Source organism: Aethina tumida, chromosome 4 (genome assembly GCF_024364675.1).
Source record: "Aethina tumida isolate Nest 87 chromosome 4, icAetTumi1.1, whole genome shotgun sequence".
Classification (NCBI taxonomy): Eukaryota; Metazoa; Arthropoda; class Insecta; order Coleoptera; family Nitidulidae; genus Aethina; species Aethina tumida.
This window is the reverse complement of record NC_065438.1, coordinates 1,088,996-1,108,892: the sequence shown is the minus strand read 5'-3', so window position 1 is coordinate 1,108,892 and position 19,897 is coordinate 1,088,996. Positions and strand designations below refer to the sequence as shown.

General features: G+C 33.5%; 4 protein-coding genes across 12 annotated transcripts; 2 read left to right on the top strand and 2 right to left on the bottom strand.

Moving 5' to 3' along the window:
• The first annotated feature begins 397 nt into the window (after positions 1 to 397).
• On the top strand, positions 398 to 3,368 carry LOC109605341 (chromobox protein homolog 1). 4 transcript variants are annotated; one of them, XM_020021910.2, is made up of 4 exons: positions 414 to 493; positions 1,049 to 1,151; positions 1,445 to 1,738; positions 2,451 to 3,368. In XM_020021910.2, the coding sequence occupies exons 3-4, from the start codon at positions 1,448 to 1,450 to the stop codon at positions 3,093 to 3,095; spliced, it is 936 nt and encodes a 311-aa protein (XP_019877469.1). In that variant the 5' UTR covers positions 414 to 493; positions 1,049 to 1,151; positions 1,445 to 1,447; the 3' UTR covers positions 3,096 to 3,368. The 4 variants fall into 4 exon arrangements, with proteins under 4 accessions (XP_019877468.1, XP_019877470.1, XP_019877469.1 ...); XM_020021908.2 differs by having other exon boundaries at positions 415 to 493; positions 1,438 to 1,738; XM_020021909.2 differs by lacking the exon at positions 1,049 to 1,151 and having other exon boundaries at positions 398 to 493; positions 1,438 to 1,738.
• A 146-nt stretch (positions 3,369 to 3,514) lies between these two features.
• On the bottom strand, positions 3,515 to 11,629 carry LOC109605340 (uncharacterized). Of its 5 annotated transcripts, none has more exons than XM_049966780.1 (12): positions 11,030 to 11,628; positions 9,389 to 9,526; positions 9,194 to 9,272; positions 8,897 to 9,142; positions 8,371 to 8,714; positions 7,931 to 8,183; positions 7,797 to 7,873; positions 6,989 to 7,266; positions 6,674 to 6,932; positions 4,969 to 6,614; positions 4,755 to 4,918; positions 3,515 to 4,694 (listed from the first exon to the last, which is right to left on the bottom strand). In XM_049966780.1, exons 1-12 carry the CDS (start codon positions 11,240 to 11,242, stop codon positions 3,805 to 3,807), a joined length of 4,587 nt encoding a protein of 1,528 aa, XP_049822737.1. In that variant the 5' UTR covers positions 11,243 to 11,628; the 3' UTR covers positions 3,515 to 3,804. The 5 variants fall into 5 exon arrangements, with proteins under 5 accessions (XP_049822737.1, XP_049822738.1, XP_019877466.2 ...); XM_049966781.1 differs by having other exon boundaries at positions 11,037 to 11,128; XM_020021907.2 differs by lacking the exon at positions 11,030 to 11,628 and adding an exon at positions 9,949 to 10,181.
• A 671-nt stretch (positions 11,630 to 12,300) lies between these two features.
• Positions 12,301 to 14,626, top strand: LOC109608152 (gustatory and odorant receptor 24-like). Its single transcript, XM_020024574.2, has 5 exons — positions 12,301 to 13,060; positions 13,547 to 13,939; positions 13,993 to 14,064; positions 14,119 to 14,208; positions 14,270 to 14,626. The coding sequence occupies exons 1-5, from the start codon at positions 12,401 to 12,403 to the stop codon at positions 14,387 to 14,389; spliced, it is 1,335 nt and encodes a 444-aa protein (XP_019880133.2). The 5' UTR covers positions 12,301 to 12,400; the 3' UTR covers positions 14,390 to 14,626.
• A 486-nt stretch (positions 14,627 to 15,112) lies between these two features.
• On the bottom strand, positions 15,113 to 18,278 carry LOC109605338 (uncharacterized). Of its 2 annotated transcripts, XM_020021904.2 has the most exons (3): positions 18,218 to 18,278; positions 16,969 to 17,058; positions 15,113 to 16,386 (listed from the first exon to the last, which is right to left on the bottom strand). In XM_020021904.2, the coding sequence occupies exons 1-3, from the start codon at positions 18,230 to 18,232 to the stop codon at positions 15,253 to 15,255; spliced, it is 1,239 nt and encodes a 412-aa protein (XP_019877463.2). In that variant the 5' UTR covers positions 18,233 to 18,278; the 3' UTR covers positions 15,113 to 15,252. The 2 variants fall into 2 exon arrangements, with proteins under 2 accessions (XP_019877463.2, XP_019877464.2); XM_020021905.2 differs by lacking the exon at positions 18,218 to 18,278 and having other exon boundaries at positions 15,113 to 16,369; positions 16,969 to 17,008.
• Positions 18,279 to 19,897: the final 1,619 nt, after the last annotated feature.

Genomic DNA, 19,897 nt, shown 5'->3' with positions numbered 1-19,897 from the left:
CTTATCAAACGCCTCGTTCAAGTTGAACAAAATAAGAATCTAAAGTGTGGAAAATAATATTCAATTATAAAATTACTGGTAAATGTTAAACATTAATACTTTTTAGAATAAATTTGGTAATGTTGATAGTTGTTAAATTGGATATTTAATGCAAAAATTCAATTTCAATCTGTTAATAATAAAATCCACGTAAATTAAACCATTTTTAATTACTCTTGGGACTAATTAAATACTTGATTTGCCACCAGTTCTAAGTTTAAATAAAAACAACTTTGCGTAAAGGTTTTGATAGCGAATAATCTTAACTTTTTCAATAAATATTTTTGGTTTATTATTTGTAATGTACGCGCAGCAGGGATTTTTATTCGTTTACCTGTTCCTAGTTGGCGGTAGTGTAGTTTGACCGCCATCCGAGAAAACCGCCATATTAACCAAACAAAATTGTGCTAGCGTTCCCGGTGTTTTGCTGTGGAGTTGGTTCATAATTTTTCAGGTGAGTTTGTATGTAATATTAGTTATTTTATACTAAAAGTAGTTAAAATACTCAATGTAACGTAAATGTTTTAACATTATTGGTGTTAATGTGTCGGGAAGTAATCACATACCAAGTGAAATTTACGTTATAACATATCCGCATACCACTTATAGATAAAGCATACAACTATTTGATATCATTACAGGTTAATGAAGTATAACATATTTATAAATTCCATAATGAACCACAAGTTGACATGTCAAAATTGTTTGTCTTTTGTTATTATTTTCTGACATAAAACAATACATATAAGAGTATAGCGTTGTATCTATAAACAACAACAATATACGATATTTGGTATATCATTTAAACATTGTAGACAATGAATTATGGGGAAATTGAACAAATGTCAATTTGAATGTTCTCTGATCTCTATTTATAACTTTAGTATTGGCAATTCCTTTTAATAATATTTTAATTCTTTTACTTCGGAAACACTTATTCGTAATAATTTTAGCATAAATATGACTACAATATGAAAAAATTAATTGTAAAACACCTGTCTGTTGATAGTTAAAGGTTGGTACCACTGCCGGTCGGGCCAGCCATTTTGACATATCAGTGCGTCGTTTGTTTCCCGGTTTTTTTCTTGGGCCGTTGTTCACAAATTTCCAAGGTAAATTTTGACACGTTATTGTATTATTGTGAGAATTTCGGAATAAACATTGTTAGGTAATTATTGATAGCATTTAAAGTGACATAACTTTCTAGACTTTTGATAATTTTGAATGTCCAAATGATGCTTGACAATTTGCATTATAAACGGCTAGAAGTGTTTTTAGTGTTTTTCTAACTTTACAAATAAAATTGTTGTTACTTCACAATTATTCAATGTAACAATTACCTTTATTTTTATAATGTGTTACAAAACATAGATTACAAGTTTTTGAACTAACTTTTAGTTTCCAGAAAATGGGCAGGAAGAAGGTGGAAAGCTCAGAAAGTGAGGAAGAATATTCCGTTGAAAAAATCTTGGACAGAAGGGTTAAGGACGGCAAGGTTGAATACTTTCTGAAGTGGAAAGGATATTCAGAATCAGACAACACGTGGGAGCCAGAGGACAATCTGGATTGTCCTGAATTGATTGCCGAATTTGAAGCTCAAAGGAAGGCTAAAATAGGACCAAAGAGCAAGAGGCAGAGGGAGAATTCTACATCTTCCATGGATTCCACTAACTCAAAACCTAATGACAAGGACAAAAAGGTAAGTTTCTTACTGAGTACATCTTTCTCTGAGTCATTATTTTATCAAAATTCTTTTTAAATGATTTTGTTATGACTCGTAACAAATAATAACTATATATGATACATTTAGTGTCAGATTTCATAACAGATAATTAATGACATGGTGTTTATGAATTTGACATTAAAATTGACATATGTCTTTTATTTTATATTAATTAATAAAATAAACCTCAATTAGTTAAACATTTAGTATCAAGTAGTTAATTAATAAGTAATTGGCTAAATTTCTCTAGATAAAGTTCATGTATCAAAGGAATTAAGTAAAGAAGCTGTTACAGGATCTGTGTTTACTAAATTCATACCAAAATGTTCAAATTTCATTTCCAGGTTCAAATAAGACAATTAAGATTAAATTTCTTTTGTGTCACTTGTTTTACTATTATAGCAGCATGTTTGGATTTGTTTAACAATTGTTTTTTCTTATCAATATTTTTACCTTCAATACAATCAAGTGATTACCTCATTTAAAATGTACAATTCATAATTTCACTGGAAAATATCCAGTACAGGGTCTGATTTAAAATATATATTTATTATTTATATCAGATATTTAAATTTGATTCATTTATCAGAGTACACAGATCAGTTTTCAATTTGATAATGATTTTCCTCTTTATTTACTGATATACATACTGTTCCACAAACCAAATATATGATGAAATTTGTTTCAGGCTGAAAATGAAAAGAAGAAAAAAGATAAAGATGAATCTGAAGATTCTGAGTTAGAAAACTCAAAGAAATCTAAACTGGATGATTCTGATGAAGATAAATCTCAAAAGAAAAAGAAGAGATCGTCAAAAGTAATTAGTGACGAGTCTGATTCTGAAGAGGAAAAGACAAGGAAGAAGAGGAAGAAGAATGAAGACAAGAAGAAGAAATCTGATAAAAGCAAAGTTAAGGATGACGAATCTGAGGACGATGACAAAAAGTCCAAATCCAACGAGAGCGACGAGTCTGACGACGACAAAGCCAAAAAGAAGAGAAAGACTGACGACAAACGAAAAAAATCGGAAGACAGTAAGTCAAAATCTAAACAGGTAGATTCCGATGACGAAGAGGACGATAAAAAAAAGAAAAAGAAGGATTCGAAAAAACCACAGAAAAAGGAACTCGTGGGTTTCGAAAAAGGGCTGGTCGCTGAGAAAATCATTGGAGCATCCGACACAACTGGACAGCTCATGTTTTTGATGAAATGGCAAAATTCTGTTGAAACTGATTTGGTACCTGCGAAAGAAGCTAACATCAAATGCCCGCAAGTAGTTATTCGATTTTATGAAGACAGAATTGCTTGGCACTTACCAGAGGAAGAGAAATAATTTTTTATATAGATTTATGTTTATATTTCTCAAGTTAACAGCTCATCTTACCATTTAAGTGGTAACTATTCATTTTATCAATTTTCTTGTTAAGTTTAAATTTGTGATGGTAAGATCAGCTGTTCATTGATTCGTTTATATTAATTACTCGATATTTTTTTAATTAAGGTACTTCTTACCGATTAATTCAGTATGGCAGATGTGTCACACAGAACGTTATAAATTTTTATTAGATTAGGACTAATTTCATTAAGTAAATGTCTATAAATCTAATGTTTTTTTGTTCTTGATTTCAAGAGAAGCCCTAACATACACCCCTATAAAAATAATTTAAAAGTTGAACATTGTGCAGTGCTGTTTTTGGTATTCTAATGTACTGATCTTTGTTTTAAATATAGGTGTATAAAAAATAGACAACATTAATTTTAATAATTTATATATTTTTTAAATAATGTCTTTTTACAAATGTTGAAATACAAAATATAAGAATTGACATTATCATACATATTATAGGGTTGCTATAAAAATAAAAACAATAAGCTATGGGAACAATAAACAGTAAAAACAATAACTGTAAATCAAAAAAATCTGCGTTATATTCAAAAACAACTTTTTATGTCGCAAAGGCATAATATAAATAATCTGTTAATTTAACAAATGTTTAGATTTCTTAAAATACAAAATGTTCACCTAAATAATTACACAATAATTATTCAGTTTCCATAGCACTGACTTCAGTGACATTGCCACTGTCTAGTAAAGATTCAGGTTCAACTGTCTCCATATGTTCCGTATTATTGGAACATTCATTTTCTGCCGAGCTATTTTTATTATTTTTATTTTCTGATTCTACCTCCTCCGTGGATGATTCCATATTTGCCGAAACCTCCTTTGAGGACTCTTTGAGTTCAGGATGCTCAACATTGTCATTTTCTTCAACCACAGTGTCTTTTTCTTCAACTGCAGAGTCTTTTTCTTCTGTTTTATCAACACAGTCAACAGAATCTTTCGTTTTACTTCCGTTAACAGATTCGTTTTGCTCTTTTTCATCTGCGTTCTTATCTTCCACCTCCTCCTCTAAGATTTTATCTGATGCTTTATCGACGGCACTTTTTTCTTCCGCCTCATTAATGACATCTTTTGCATCCGGCTCATGAACCACGTTACTGTCATGTGGTTCATCAACGATGTTCTTTTCTATTAATTCATTAACAGGGTCTTTATCCACTGATTTAGTATCATCTTTTTGGATGCTCTTGTCGTCAGGTTCTTTGTCAACGATTTGGCCCTTCGGTTTATTTTCCTCCTCTGATACGCTCTCCGAGTTTTCGTCATCGTCCAGACAAATTACCTTTTCGGGTTCAATTATCGGTTTTTTAACAACCGCCAAAAGTGCGTCATCAACTTCTTCCACTATTCTTGATTTACTCGTCTTTGAATCAATTTTCTTCTTGTCACTGCTAACTGTTTCTTCCGGTTTTCTCACTAAACCCAACACATCAAGCATACTGTGCGTAACACACGCAGATTTGGCTTCTTTCATCGTTGGATATGCTGATTTCCTTTCACATATTGCTAAGTGTTTGGCAAGGCAATTTCCTGAGAATTAAATTATTAATTTATTAATTAATATTATTGTTGTATAAGAATAATACGTACCATCTTTACTACTAAAACCACAGACGCAGAACATTTCGTAAGGCAAGGGTTCCTCCGCAGCTTCGATTTCCGTTTGCTTACTACAATTCGCTTTGTGTTTTACCATCGCATTGGCACAACACGTCGAGTATTGACAATTAGGATTCTGGCAACTCTCAAAGGATCTAAAAAAGAATTTGTTACCTTTATAATGGTCCAATATTGGCACACTTACGGAAAATGTTTGGACGAGTTCAGCGACAAGTTGCACTCCTTGCACTTGGCCCCTTTCGGTGCGCTGAAGAACAGCGTGCTGAAATTGATGACCTGTGCATCACCCGGATACTTCTCAGTCTTCGATTTGGGCGCCAGCACCCCGTTCCTGGGCGCAATCCACGGTATCAGCCCGGTCTTGCCGCGCTGCGACGTGTGCATCTTTTGCTGGTGCTCCTTGACCTCCTCCTTGCTGATAAACCACATGTTGCACTTACCGCACCGTTTCGCGTACTGCTTCTTCTGGTGGCGCTGCAGATGCGTGATGAAGAAGTTGAGCGTCTGCACCACGTTGCGTCCGGTGGTGGAGATGGTGGTGGCCTTCAGGCAGAACGGACATTGTATTGTGTTGCCGCCGTCGTGCGCCTTGTAGAAGTGCTCGATGACTTGCTTGTGGTTGGAACACCTGTACGAGCACGTGCCACACTGGTACGGGAGCTCGGAGGGGCAGTGTTCCTTGGACATGTGCTTGCCGAGGATGAAGGGGTTCATATAGTGCGTCTCGCAGATCAGACACACGAACCCGTTGTTAAATCTGGTTTCGCACGGGTGGGTGTTGCTGAAGTGCTTCAGTATATCGTTGGCAGTGGGGACGCTTGTGAGACAGTAGCGACACAGTTGGGCGTCCATTGAAATGCTGTGTGCGTGTTTGTACAAGTGATTCATCAATTGTAGATTGTTGTTGAACACTTCCTTGCAAAACGGACACTTCACGTTCATGGTGAAGTTAGCTGGAGGATGATAATTGTAGTCTTCTATCGTGCCGTAGTAATAATTTTCTAATGGCACTAATTGCTCCGGAATGTCCGGCGAGTTGGATTTAGGAGGCCGTGATACGTCTACCACAGTTGATACGGCCTTGACTGTGTCCGATTTCTTAGGTCGGCCCAACTTTTTAGGTGGCACTGGCGGTTCAGCTGTCTTAGGTAATACTACGGGTTGACTGCCTGTTAAGGACCAGTTTTTAAATGGATTTAATGACACCTTATTCAATCTCATAAAGAGCATCATCTTCGACTCTTGACGTGTTAGTTCAGCTATATGCAAAATAATATTATCAAAGGCTTTAGTGGCGTTAGAACCGTACGTTTCCCTCCAGACCAACTCATCCAAAAACTGTTGAATAATTTGTCTGGACAGTAACGATAACGTGTTCTGAAACATTCTGGGTACTATTCTACGTAAGTACTCCATAATAACGGCATTGTCAGTCCCGTATTCATTCTGTACCACATGATTAAAACCCATACTGTACATTGTTGCCCTGTCCACAGTCAAATCAGCCACAATAGTGCTGGACGGATGTACCCACTGAATTATGGGCTCCAGTATTTTATAAAATCGCTTTCTATAATTCTTATCGCCGTCTGTAACCGGTTCCACCGCCCTCAACCTAAGTGTATTGGTGTGCGTTTCCAGAACGCCCAATACCTCAACTTTGACTTGACGTTGGGCGCCGTCTTGCGACGTCGTTCCCAAAGATATGACTCCTACTTCAACTTTGACGCCTGGACCGCCCAGTTTTTTTGAATGAGTGTGTAATGCCACTGTGCACACGGAACGCAGCCACGTGTACACGCCTTTTATGTACAAATTGTCCACTTTGACCTTAAATAACATAAAAAATTAATCTTAATGAAGTTTTTGAAGACAAGAAGAACTCTTACCCACTGAACAACATTTTGTATATTGGTCTGGCAGGCCCAGTGATAGAGCAACTTAAGTAGTACCATGGGGGGATGAGGGGAACATTCGAACAGTGACCCGTTGAACACAGAAACGAATTTCTGCGGACAACACTCAGAAATCCACACGTAACCACCCGAGTAAGGAAAATTGGAGGTGTCACTGTACATCCCCAGGCTCATCGGAGTGTTGTGCAACGAGCACTTCTGCTCCGACTTCAGCAACCCCTGCTGTATCAACCTAACAACAAGAAAACTGGTCCAGCAACTCAAAATAAATGTAAGTAACAACAGTACCATTCGATAAATTTAGTAGGCGGATGCATCAGAACTGATTTGACTTTCGTGTCGAGTTTCGAACGGTCGGCGTTCTGATCGCCGGAGCTGAGCTGAGGCCTGGCCGTCACCACCAGCGAGGGGAACGTCTTGCCCTGCAGCTTGTTGAAGGCGATTTCGCGACAGTCGGCCGACGACGAGTTCAGGTGGTCCATGAAGGTTTTCGAGCTCTTGGAGCCGGTCGCCAGGCCACCCTCCACGTTCTCCTCCGTCGGCTTCGTGGTCAACGCTCCGACTTGCTATCACATGAAATGGAATTAAGGTAGGATTAGTCGTTGTGTTGTGCACCTTGTTTATTCCAAATATTCTTTCAAATTAAATTAATTACTGAATCAATTATTTTGATTTTCATTTTATCTTTTAACTAATATATATTTTTACACTCCTTGTGCTAAAATGTCGCATGTTTCAGACAGGCATTTATATAAACAAACAACTTTCAACATAGTCTTATGTAAATGAATGTGACAAATTTATTAAATCCACAACACAAAGAATTATTACGTCTTAATTTATTTTGTTTTGTTTAATATTTATTTATATTTAGAAATAAGTCAATTAAAATGGGATAGGTGATGAAAATCATTAATCTGATCATTAGGAACATAGAATATATTTCTAAATATAGTAACAAAAATAATAATAATACGTACATATGTAAGTAATGAGAATGTGAGCAATAAAAATGCACGCTTTAATAGTTCAACCAAATTATCCAAATTTATGTTCTTCGCCTAAGATGATACCTTTCTACACTACAAGAACTTACGACATTGTCAATGATCAATTGCGATTGGCCGCTTCTGGTCGTCATTTTAGTCGCAGGTGTTGCCTGCGCTTTCGCACCTAAAAACAGATCTTAATTCCCCCCAGGAACGACGCTGATTTCACGACTATATTTACCGGGCAAATGTAATATTGGACACGCGTGTTTCGTGATGCCCCCGTATTTGAAAATGGAACTCTCGGGAAAATGCTTGTGACACACCTTTTTCGATTTGAGATCTCTGTCTGTGTGCAAATTTGGATTGCCACAGGCCTCTATCCAGCGTTTGCACAGCAACGAATTTCGGGGGAACGAATGAAATGGAGCCTCTGATTTTATGCAGCCCACCACCTCACATTTGCCCTGTTTTTTGCCTGTATTCAATTGGGCCTAGAATAAACCAAGGGATTGTGATTGAAATTTTGTTAAAAAAATATTGGTAAAGTTCCCAGTTGATTTTTCTTTTATTTGTGCTTTGGGTTGAAACATGTACCGATTATTTTCCTTAAGCATTTTGGCACAAAGACGTTTGCCAGTTTACCTACGTTATAATAACTGAGTTAATAAACATATTTACCCCCCTGGTGGTCCGGGTTGCTGGTGTGATTGGAGTCAAAGTGGAGGTCGACGGCGTCGGTTTGGTACTTCCAGGACTGGAGACCGGCGTCGTGCTCCCAACACGCCTTCCCCGGCCTCGTCCAACTCCGGTCGAGGTCGCCGGTTGTAGGGTGGGTGTGACCTGCACTTTGGCCGGGAACACTTTCGACGGTGTTACTGACGTAGCTGGAGTGGTACATGACACTGATGTGGGCATCACTAGACTCAGTCTTGGATCCACCAGCAGCTGGTAACTTGGGCTAGGGGAAGCTACAATGCTGTTGATGACTAATGGTGTGGTTGAGGTACTTGCGGTTTCTGTTGCTGAAATTGTAATTACTCTGCTTCATCTTTTTATATAAGTAAATGTAATATGAACAGTGTGTATACCTTTCAATATAAAAAATTTCTTACAAAAAAGAATCTATAAAAGCTATTCACAACTAATGGGTTATAAGGCACAAAAAAATGTGTGATTCATTCGAGACAAACTAAGATATACTTACATTGTAAAGCCTTTTTTATTTGTTCTGTTAAACCTAATGCTGTAGTATATTCCCCTTTGTAAATAAGTTCTGAGTTAACATTACTCAACAAAGACGTCAATTTATTTTCAATTTCGGTCGCCTCCTCGTTAATTTTTTTGTTCCTGGCCAATTGTGCCTCCGACAGAGGTTCAACCCAACATTCCAAATCAAGGGTGTTCTCAACATTGTGGTTGGTGATACTCTTGAACACCAGGACTTCCCTGTCTGCAATAATTAAACGTTATCCTAAGAATTAACACTGGAAAGCATTAATACCTCCATCTGAAGATTTTCTGTGGGTCAGTTTGTATTTTTTTTTGGGTGGGGAGGGCGCGGGAAAATCTACGGGGATAACCTAAAAATAAACGGAATATAACCTTACTTTAGCTTATTTTAATAGTGAGTTTCGTGTTACTTCGGTGAAGCGACACAAATTAAAACACAGTGAATTAATGTAATTAATGTACTTACATCATCGTCTCGCACTTCGAGTGTTTCGGCCTCGTCGTCCAGAATGAGATGCATTTGCTTTAGGGCTTCTTTGCTGGCCGCCCTCCTCGAGTAGGTCCTGCCCTTTACGGGGGCGGACGCTTCTCGCTTTGGCATCTCCTACAATTTACGGTTTATTCAGTTGTTAGTGTTTGGTACTTGTGTATGGGGTAATGAAAACAAATCATAATAGGCGTCTGACGTTCAGTTGTTTTTATGCTAACTAGACTTTTCGCCCATAAATAAAAACAGTGTTTTGTTTTACATTTTTGAAAATAGTCGTAGCTGCTTCAACCGAATTGGAGACGAGCCACAAAAATTGTACAGCTTCGTTTAAAGGCAGGTTCACAAAGTGGCATGATTGACATTTGTTATAGTTTTTTAGTGAAACCGGCGACTTAATTAAAATATTTGTGATAAGTCTGTAAGTAATAAACATTCCCACCGATAACCAACACAATGACCACCTTTTATTGCTTCTTAAGGCCTTAAGTTGTCTATTTTGTGAATGTGACAAATGACGAATGATGAGTACAGCTTACCGGTATTACGTGTGGTTTTAATATACGAGGGTACGTTATCTGATACTACTAATATAAGTGACTGTGGAGAGGTGATTTCCGGTTCAAAAAACACCAAACATTTTACATAGCATTATTGTCGCCATTTTGATAAAACGATTCGCAAAAGTCAAACCTAGGTGGCGCTTCGTTCGATTTTTGGAATGCTTGCCTTCTGATTGGTTAATATTAATCTTAATTGTCAAAATACGTTCTGAGACTGTATCAAATCATTTTTATGCTGTTCCTTATATTACTTGTATTTTTGCTAGACATGTTTTATTTAGCATTATCTTCTTTTTTCACATTAATATTTTAACAAGAAAAAATATAGTTTTTTTACAAAAATAAGATTTTTATTTTATATAAAATACATACAAGTTTTAAATAAAATTATTATATTTATAATGAACAGGTTAATATAAATTAATACAATAAAAAAATATAAATTTGGACAAAATACCTGAGATTAGTAATTTACGTAAGTACTTCCGTGTATTGTCTATGGTATTCATAGAGTACAAAGTGTAAGTTGATGCTTATATCAATGTTATTTGTCTTTTAATCACTAAAAATACATATAATAGAAAATAACTCGAATATGTTAAACAGGATAATAGTAAAAAAATAAAATTTTGAAATATATTTATGTATAAAACAGAAAGAAAACCTTTTTTCATAATATGATAAATATAATTAATTCGAATCATAATCAGGTAATTATCAATGACAGTTTGCTTTGATTATATTTAGGCAAATTAAAGAATTCTATAACAGATGGCGCCAGTTAATAGAACCAGGTACTGTTATATACGAGGAGCATTCATTTAAAACTACATATTTTCACTTAAATATTTTTCCTTACATTTCTTTCTCATACTTTGGTATGTATAAAATTTATTGTTGTGTTTAGTTTTAAATGTGATTATTATACCTGTATATTGGGCTGTGACAAGTTGCCACCAGTATCTTATTGGACTCTTTATTAGACAATTACTTATATTTTTGTTTAATATGTTTAAAAAAAATTAATATTTAAAAAAACATAATTATTAGTAATTACCGGGTACCTGGTGGTGTCTTTTGGGTCCACAACCTGGCTGATGGAAGTCTCAGGTTGAGTACTGACCGACTCTTCAGATTTGCCAGAGTTGACATGCTGCTCACCATCACTAGACAACCCACGTTCTATACTTTTCTTTTGTAATCGCAGTAGCCTCACTCTCTTAGCATTTCTTGAGGTTTGAGAAAGGTTTGTTTTTTTTCTGGAGGGCATATTAATCAAAAATATGTTAAATCGATATCAAACAAATCACATATAACGCGGAGTTCTAGACACCGATTTAGTTCGATTAACCATATCAAGTCACCAGTTCTTTTTTCGTCCCAGTGTTAGTAAATATTTAATTTTAGCACAACACAGAACACTTGATGCACAGAATTAAAAACTGGTTTAGTATACGTTTATTCCGGTATTATCGTTAGAAATATGGGTAACACAAACATTATAGTTTTTACAATCCTATTTAAAAAGAATTTCAAGTGTAGTTTAAATTTATGGTTATTTCTGGAACATATGTTGTTTGTTTATAGAAGATAAGTTAGTAGTGGACATTACCGACAAAGTTACGGAACAGAAACATTTAACAAGCGTCCAGTCAGGGTCCTTCAGTGACGTCAACGTGAGCCTCTAAATCTGTAAAGTTTATATTAAATAAAGTTTAATATTTTATTATAAATTAACATAAAAGGTATTTTATAATTTTATATATATATATATATATATATATATATATATATATATATATATATATATATTAACACAATAATAGCTTCCCAAATAATATATCCTGTTCAGTGAACATCCTAAAATTGTCCTTTTTATATCCAGGATATCAAATAAATACTAACTATTCCAGTATAGGCATATATGATGAAGAATCTCTGGACATCTGTTGGCAGCTAAACGCCCTTATAATTTTAGTAGTGTCCGGAAGATGGCACTAGCAGGAAATCCTAAAATATTCAAAAACCGGTAATTAATAGTTGAATAAATTTTTGTATTATATTTTCGTCTTTTATTTCAAATTATCTATTGACCAAGTTGTAAAAAAATTTAATATACTAAATTGTTTTTACTTGGAATATTTCTTATTCTACTTCATCGTATTTCAAATTAGGTAACAAGCACAATTAGCTAATAGCCTCATAAGAAAGTCAAAACAACAATTTTCGTAGACACCGTGATTCTGAAAACTTGACCCGTTTTGTGGAACCATCCATAATTCAGGTAAAATTGATGTATTCACTCTAGGTCACCGTTAACTACCTTTAAGTAAACATGAGGCGACAGACGTCATTTGTAAAAACGGCTCAATTATAATTTCTTGCATTGCTCGTTCCAACTTCAGTGAGGTGCGAAGGCAAAGTGAAAATGTACAACCAAACACCCCCTAACAATTCTAACAACACCCTTGCAATACTGGGCTCGGATCTAAATTTTAACAAACCTAGAAGGAGTGTTTACTTGGAAAGTTCCCAATCGTTTTATCAAAGACATGACATCAGGAAACCATCCAAGGTTGATCCGAAGCAAATACAGGATTATCAACAGTCAAACATCCGTAGTTTTGTCGTCGATGGATTCAAACCCATGATGTATTTACTGAGGATAATAGGTATATTCCCAATAGGAGCCGTGGGACCAACATTTCAAGTCACCAAACCTTTGTTGGCGTACTCCATATTCATTTTCTTGTTTGTTCTTGGGCTAATTGGATACATCCGATGGGACAAAGTAGAGATCGTAAGGTCAGCGGAAGGTAGATTTGAAGAAGCCGTTATAGATTATCTATTTACGATTTATTTGGTGCCTATTTTGATCAATCCATTGGTTTGGTACGAGGCCAGAAAGCAGGCTAACGTTTTGACAGCTATTGTCGATTTCGAACACATCTACAACAGGATTGCAAACAAGAAGCTAATGATTAATATTGGAAACGCCCCGTTGATATTTACGATACTTTTGCCACTTTTGTCTTGCGTCGTTATGGTTGTTACTCACATAACTATGGTCCATTTCAGAATATTACAGGTAATTTTTAATCCACAAAGTTTTAATAAAATTATTATTATTTTTATTAATTATTTATTTATCATTGACATTCTTTTAAAATTATTATTTGTTTTTTCGAATATAAATAAGTTTTAATTAATCGATATATATATATAGTATGGCCCATTTTTAATACCTAGAGTGGATTTTGTATTCTTCATTAAAAATTTAAAGGGATGTTTCCCTGTTATATGGACTATACTGCGTCTATAATAGGTTGCCCTTGGATATAAAAATAACTATGTTGATTACCATTTCAAAATTCAATTTGTCTAAAATTAGTGCCATGTAAAAAAACTTTAGACATTATTAATGTGTTGGAAAAGTGTCTATATCTAACAAATAGTTTTATAACTATCCAACACAATATAATTAATTACAGAAATGTATTATGTATTATTTGACAGATTAATAATTTAGGAAACAACTAATTAAAATAATTTGAGTAAAGTAGAATTTTTTAAGGTTTTACCCTATTGTTACGTGAACACAGTGACAGTGCTAATTGGTGGATCCTGGTTCATGTACTGCGACATGATTGGCAAGACAGCCACCACGATCTCCGAGGACTTCCAAAAGGCCCTCAAAAACGTCGGGCCCTCTAGCAATGTTGCAGATTACCGTGCTCTGTGGATGATGCTTAGCAAAATTATAAGAGACGTGGGCAACTGTTTCGCCTTTTGCGTCATATTCTTGTGCCTTTACCTTTTCCTAATCATCACCCTTACGATTTATGGCCTGCTATCTCAAATCCAAGAAGGTTTGGGAGTTAAAGATATTGGCTTGACCGTGACAGCTTTGTTTTCAATTGCTCTTTTGTATTTTATTTGTGACGAAGCTCATTATGCTTCTAACTGCGTAAGTTTGAGGAAAATATCCCAATATAAACGTTTATAAATGATGGTTTTCAGGTAAAATCACATTTTCAAAAGAAAATATTGTTGGTCGAGCTCTCCTGGATGAATGATGATGCACAAGATGAAGTAAAAATATTTAATTTTGATACGTGTAACAAAAAATCACTGTTAATTTTTTAGATCAACATGTTTTTGAGAGCAACAGAAATGAATCCAACTGATGTAAGTGTTGGGGGATTTTTTGATGTCAACCGGACGTTATTTAAATCTGTATGTTACCCTTATTAAATCTGTTTAATGTTTTTGAACATTTACATTGTTTAACTTTTAGTTGTTAGCAACGATGGTGACTTATCTTGTAGTCCTACTACAATTTCAGATTAGCATTCCTGAAGACTCTACTATTGATGATAACGTCACAGCTTCAATTACAACATCATTGCCTAGTTAATGAAATTGTGAACACATTAGTTTTATGAAAGAATACAAAACATTAATATTTTTATCGTCTAATTAAATTTACATAAATTTTTTACATTGTAATTCTTATTACTGTTATCACATGATGTGAATATTTTCATAATTAATGGAAGGGATCCTTGTGTAAGTAATTGTATTTTTCTGTAATTAAATTGAAAACAAAGAAAATATTGATATTGCACCGTTAAAAATCTTGAAAAACACCTGAAATAATAAATTACATATTTATTTTTTATAAATTTGATAACAGAGTTTATCATGTATATACATTTATTTACAATTTTTGAGACACTATCAATGGCAAATAAAATTTAAAGTCAGTATATTGCTTTTTATTGAGTCTTAGTTTTTCATTCTATTTTAAAATACTATAAAAAGTATAAAGTATATTTTATGACTGTCCTTCATTGTAACTAATGCAAATTTATTAAATAGGAATTATCGACAAATCGATTGTAATATTAAAATAAAGCAATTATTTCACTATTGAAATAATATTTCAATTTAATTGTTCTATTTAAAGAACAAAACAATTTAATTTACCTTTAAAAAACAACAACTTTATTGACATATTTTTATTAACAATTAAATAATATAATTAAACAAAAACTTAACAATTTAAATAACAAAAATATAAAAATAACAATATGTAAAAATATAATTAAAATATTGCACTATTGTTTTGGTCTTTTGTTTTAATTTTTGTTTACATTAATTATTTATATTATAAGGTAATTTATAAATAAATATTAACCTAGCAATAAATAAATATTCGTCTCGTTTTATCTAAATCAAATCTCCTAAACGTTCACAGTTTTGTCCTGATTTTATTAATCAATATCTAAATCGTCTCCCGTACCTCATGTGAGGATTTATCGGCGTCCTGTACAGCCTCGTAAACTGCGACTTATGGCTCTCCTCCCTCAAAACTTGCAGTGGCGCCACGGCACTCCTCTGAGGCAAGAGGTCGTACTTAGGCGACCTGGAGCTGTATTTGTAGCGTGGATTGACGTTCTTTTTCGACGAGTAGTTCCTCAAACCTGGGGTCGACATTGGCTTCTTATACGTCTGCGGCACGTTGGGTTGGGTTATTTGATTACCAGGCCTTGATTTGATGGGTTTGAAGCCGCCTTCAAGGTACGGCTCGTTCCTAGTGTTCAAGCCCGCGTTATAATATTCACTGAGGTACTTCTTGAGTTCATCCGGGGATAATTCGTGCGAGGGCACAACAGTGGTGTCTTTAATTGAGTAGTTAACTTTGTGTTGTGTTGTGTCGACGATTTTGTAATCGTCTTGGCTTAGGTCGACTTCAATGGGTTTTATCAGGCTGACGTCGATTGGGATCATTTTCTCCGAAGACACGCCCTTAAGGAGGCTTAAGTCAACGGGCAACACCTGAGATAGGGAGTCGTCGTGGCTTTTTATGGAGTGTTCGTTGATTTTTTGGTGTGGGTACTTGGTGCGTGTTTGCACCGTTGACTTTTGAGACTCCTCCAGGTATTCCTCTTGTGGGGCGTACACGTAGTTGTCCTTGGCATCCGATACATCATTTTCCTCATCTTCTTGTTGATCCTCCTGCACATACTTGGGTTCCTCGTAGCTTTCTTGGACTGGATGCTCGTACTCAGATTCCTCAGGTTTGGGGTAGGCGTACTGGTACTCCACTGCACCATCCTCATCTTCGTCCCCTTTGACTTCGTTTTCCACGTTCTTGGACTTCAGGAACAACTCACTGTGGCTGGTCGGCGTTTTGGGTAAGGGGTGGTAGCCGGGGTTGGAGTGCTTAACGACGGCGTTAAATCCGTGCTTTTCGTCAGCTGTGTAGTCCACTGTACGGACTGATCCGTCCGGCTCAACAAGGGAATAATGACCTCTCACTGTGTCGCCGTCCTTCTTCTCCCATTGATGCTTTACATCTCCCGTGTGCAAATCTTTGACCCCATAACTAAAGCTGTAATCAGTCGGTTTCTGCAATTGGAAATTTACAAGATGTCAGTTTAATTACTGCTGTACTATTGTTTTGTGACATGTCTTTGTTGTAACATTGAATATAAATAAATTTTTCAAGGCATGTACTGCGAACATAAATAAATTACTAGAAAGTCAATTCAATAATGAGGGAACAAGCACTCATAGTGCCGAGATGGTTATTGCCTTTGGGTAATTGGCGTTTTCGAATTGGCTGTGTGCATAAACATCGCAAATAAAATTAAAACTTTCAATGGGTTAACAATGATTTTTTCAAGAGTCTCGTAGCAGATGTCTAAATGGTTTATTACACTTTCACTGATAAGCATTTACATGTGTCAAGACTAACCAACTCGCAGGAAAAGGCAAACGTTTAGAATAAATTAATGTTTATCAGACTGTAAATCAATTGTGTCGGTAATAGTCGAAAATCGCACGTAATTTTTTATTATTGTCTTGTAACGGATGTTAATTTTACTAATTACCAAGTCCAAATTTTATTATTTAATTTTAAAAAGTTTGGCAATTCTAATTTGAACTATTAACTCATTGTAAGTAATTGATTAAGTTAAGTATACTTACATATTCATCATGTGCGGGGGCGTAGTTGTGTAAGGGCACGGTATGTCCACAGACTCCACAGATGAACAGGCCCAGCAACGCCAAAAATGTCTGCATAAAACAATAAATAATTATCCACAAAAAAACTGCATGAGAAATCGATAATTACTTAATTTCAAAATTATTCATAACGTTCACTTTCTATCCTAGATATTCATCTTCTTCACGAGTAAAAAAAATGGTAATCAACACGATTGTGATGTCTTTAGTTATTTTCTGGATTTGATTAATAATTTTAATTAATTCGGAAGGCGATACGGTGAAACTGTTTAAAAAGTAAAAGTGGTCGAGACGTGATGCACGATTTGTTTATATTTTTGTTTTTTATGCAGGAACTACAATTATATCATGTTAGTGAGACATTACATTAATTAAGAATTGTATAAAATGGACTAAATTGATAAAAATAAACATAAAATTGTATATTAATTGTGTCCTTGAAACGAAAGCACAAGTAATTAATGAGATTGAAATCTGTATCTAATTCTATCTATTTAACGTAAGATATTATTATCTCTTTAGTTTCACTCATATGTATAATATTATATCTAAGTGGAATAATCACTTTATTAAGTACAGTAATAGGATAATTCAAGATTTAATGTGATATGTAGGAGTTTCTTAAGTTGAAATTATATAGTAAGTAAACTGTAAATTTATAATTATCTATTGGAATAGGTTTATTTATAATATTGTTAATATTATTAATAGGTTATAAAACCTATAAGAATTTTCAATAATTTTGTGAAGAAAATGGAAATATTTTTGAGATAATAAAAATATTTATAACAATATATATTATTTATATAATATTGTTTAAATCTGTCTTTAGTGACTAAATTATAAAGTATATAAATTATTAATAAACAAATTTTTTAAGATTAATTGTTTAAAATTATTAAAATATTATTTTAGTTAATTATACTTAATAGTATTTAAATAAATAATCTGAATAAACTACTATTTTATTTTAATTTAAATATTTTATTGGGAATAATCAAAAACTATTAAAAATAAAATAAAATAAAAAATATTCTGATGAACGTTACTTTAAAGATCATTAACATTTTAATAAACAGAAACCTCAAAGATTTATAATATTTAAGATTTTTTTAATTATGTTAGTCACTTTTCATTCTTTTTCATTTGTTCACATATTTTATAGTACACAACACAATAGAATAGTGTTTTTTTTTTGAGTCACACCCACCTGATATATCCTCATAATTCAAGTTCAAGTTTCACTGAAACGCACACCTCGAACTTAAAACTTTCACGAACTGTTTCAAGATCAATCTTCGCCATTCATTTATAACATCATTACGGCGCATCCCTACCAAAAAATGTCCATGTTTTCGTACAGGATGTTTCACTTCACGTCGGGGAAATTGCGCCGGTATGACATTCCGGGGTATATTCAACATGGGATTATTACTCGTCGAGAAATTTAGAAATAAAATTTAATTTACTTAAAAAATATCTTATTAACTTGTATTATTTTATTTAAATTTAAATATTTTATTTGGGATTATTTATTATTACTAAAATAAATGAATAAATATTAAATATTTATAGAAATATTAAATAATAAATAAATAATAAAATAAATATTAAATAAAAAATAATTAAAAACATTAATTTTTGATTTAATTTAAGTTTATTTAAAGCAATATTTTTGTAATTTTCTGATTTTTTTAAATTTAAACATCTGATACCTAATAATTTGTATTTATAAAAAATTTATTAAATACTTGTTTTAATCAATGTTAAATAATTTAAATTGATATATATTATATTTTCAATTTAATAATTTAATGTACAAAATGAAAGCAAAACTGAAAAATGTTCAACTATTCAAAATGTTCAACAGGTAGTCAGTTGACATTTTTCCTTTTATGGGATTCCCCTATAAATATTTTTCCTTGCACATGACATCAAAACAATTTATATTGTTTGGCATTTCAAAAGTACTCTTACTTTCCAAACAAATACCGACAAAACATAGCAACAAACAAATTAAAATTTTATTCATAGAAAGTCGACTAAAAACAACTCAGATAAATATTTTTGAAAATTCAATTCGCAATATTTTTTTGTCAATTTATTTGTTAGTCAAGGTAAAAGTGTGCGAGTTTTTAAAACACATGTAAATATGTAAATTCCTGTTGTTACGGAATTCAAGAAACTTATTGCATAACAAAATCGTTTTGTTACATATGTGGTTATATTAAGGTGAACATTCGTGTATTTTAACGGGCTCTTATCATACAAGTTTCATTTTTTCTATTGGGGACTGATCAATTTCTTGGTTTATCTATAATTATAATTATTTACTACTAATTTTTAAGACAAGTAACAAAATTAATAATGTTGGGAACGAAACAAATAATGAACAATTGTAAAATCTTGTATGAAACGTGTTTAAACTGAGAATTGTCTAAATAACCAAATAATTAGTCATATTTCGTATAGGTGAGAATAATTTCTAATTAAAAAATTAAAATTGAGATGCACGTATTGTGTTTTACGTTTAACTTTCATTTGACACTTGTTCAATGGGAAAAATTTGATACTACTTGAGGGCATATAGAAACCATCAGGTTAATATTAATAAATCTTCAAATTAGTCGCTCCATTAAGAATTAATCCTCCAAATTGGTGTATTAAGAAAATTAAAATATTTAATCGAGACGAATACATTCATGAAAGTTGTTGATCACTTACAAAACTTTTTCTAATTCTATTAAATTTTAATTTAAATATCCTTAGAGTTACACACGGAGGACAGACAATAGATACAATGGTTAAAGCAGTCATTCAATTATAGTTATTAAGATACTCGGTATTAAATGGTTTATACTTTCGAGTAGATATACACGTAATTATTTCT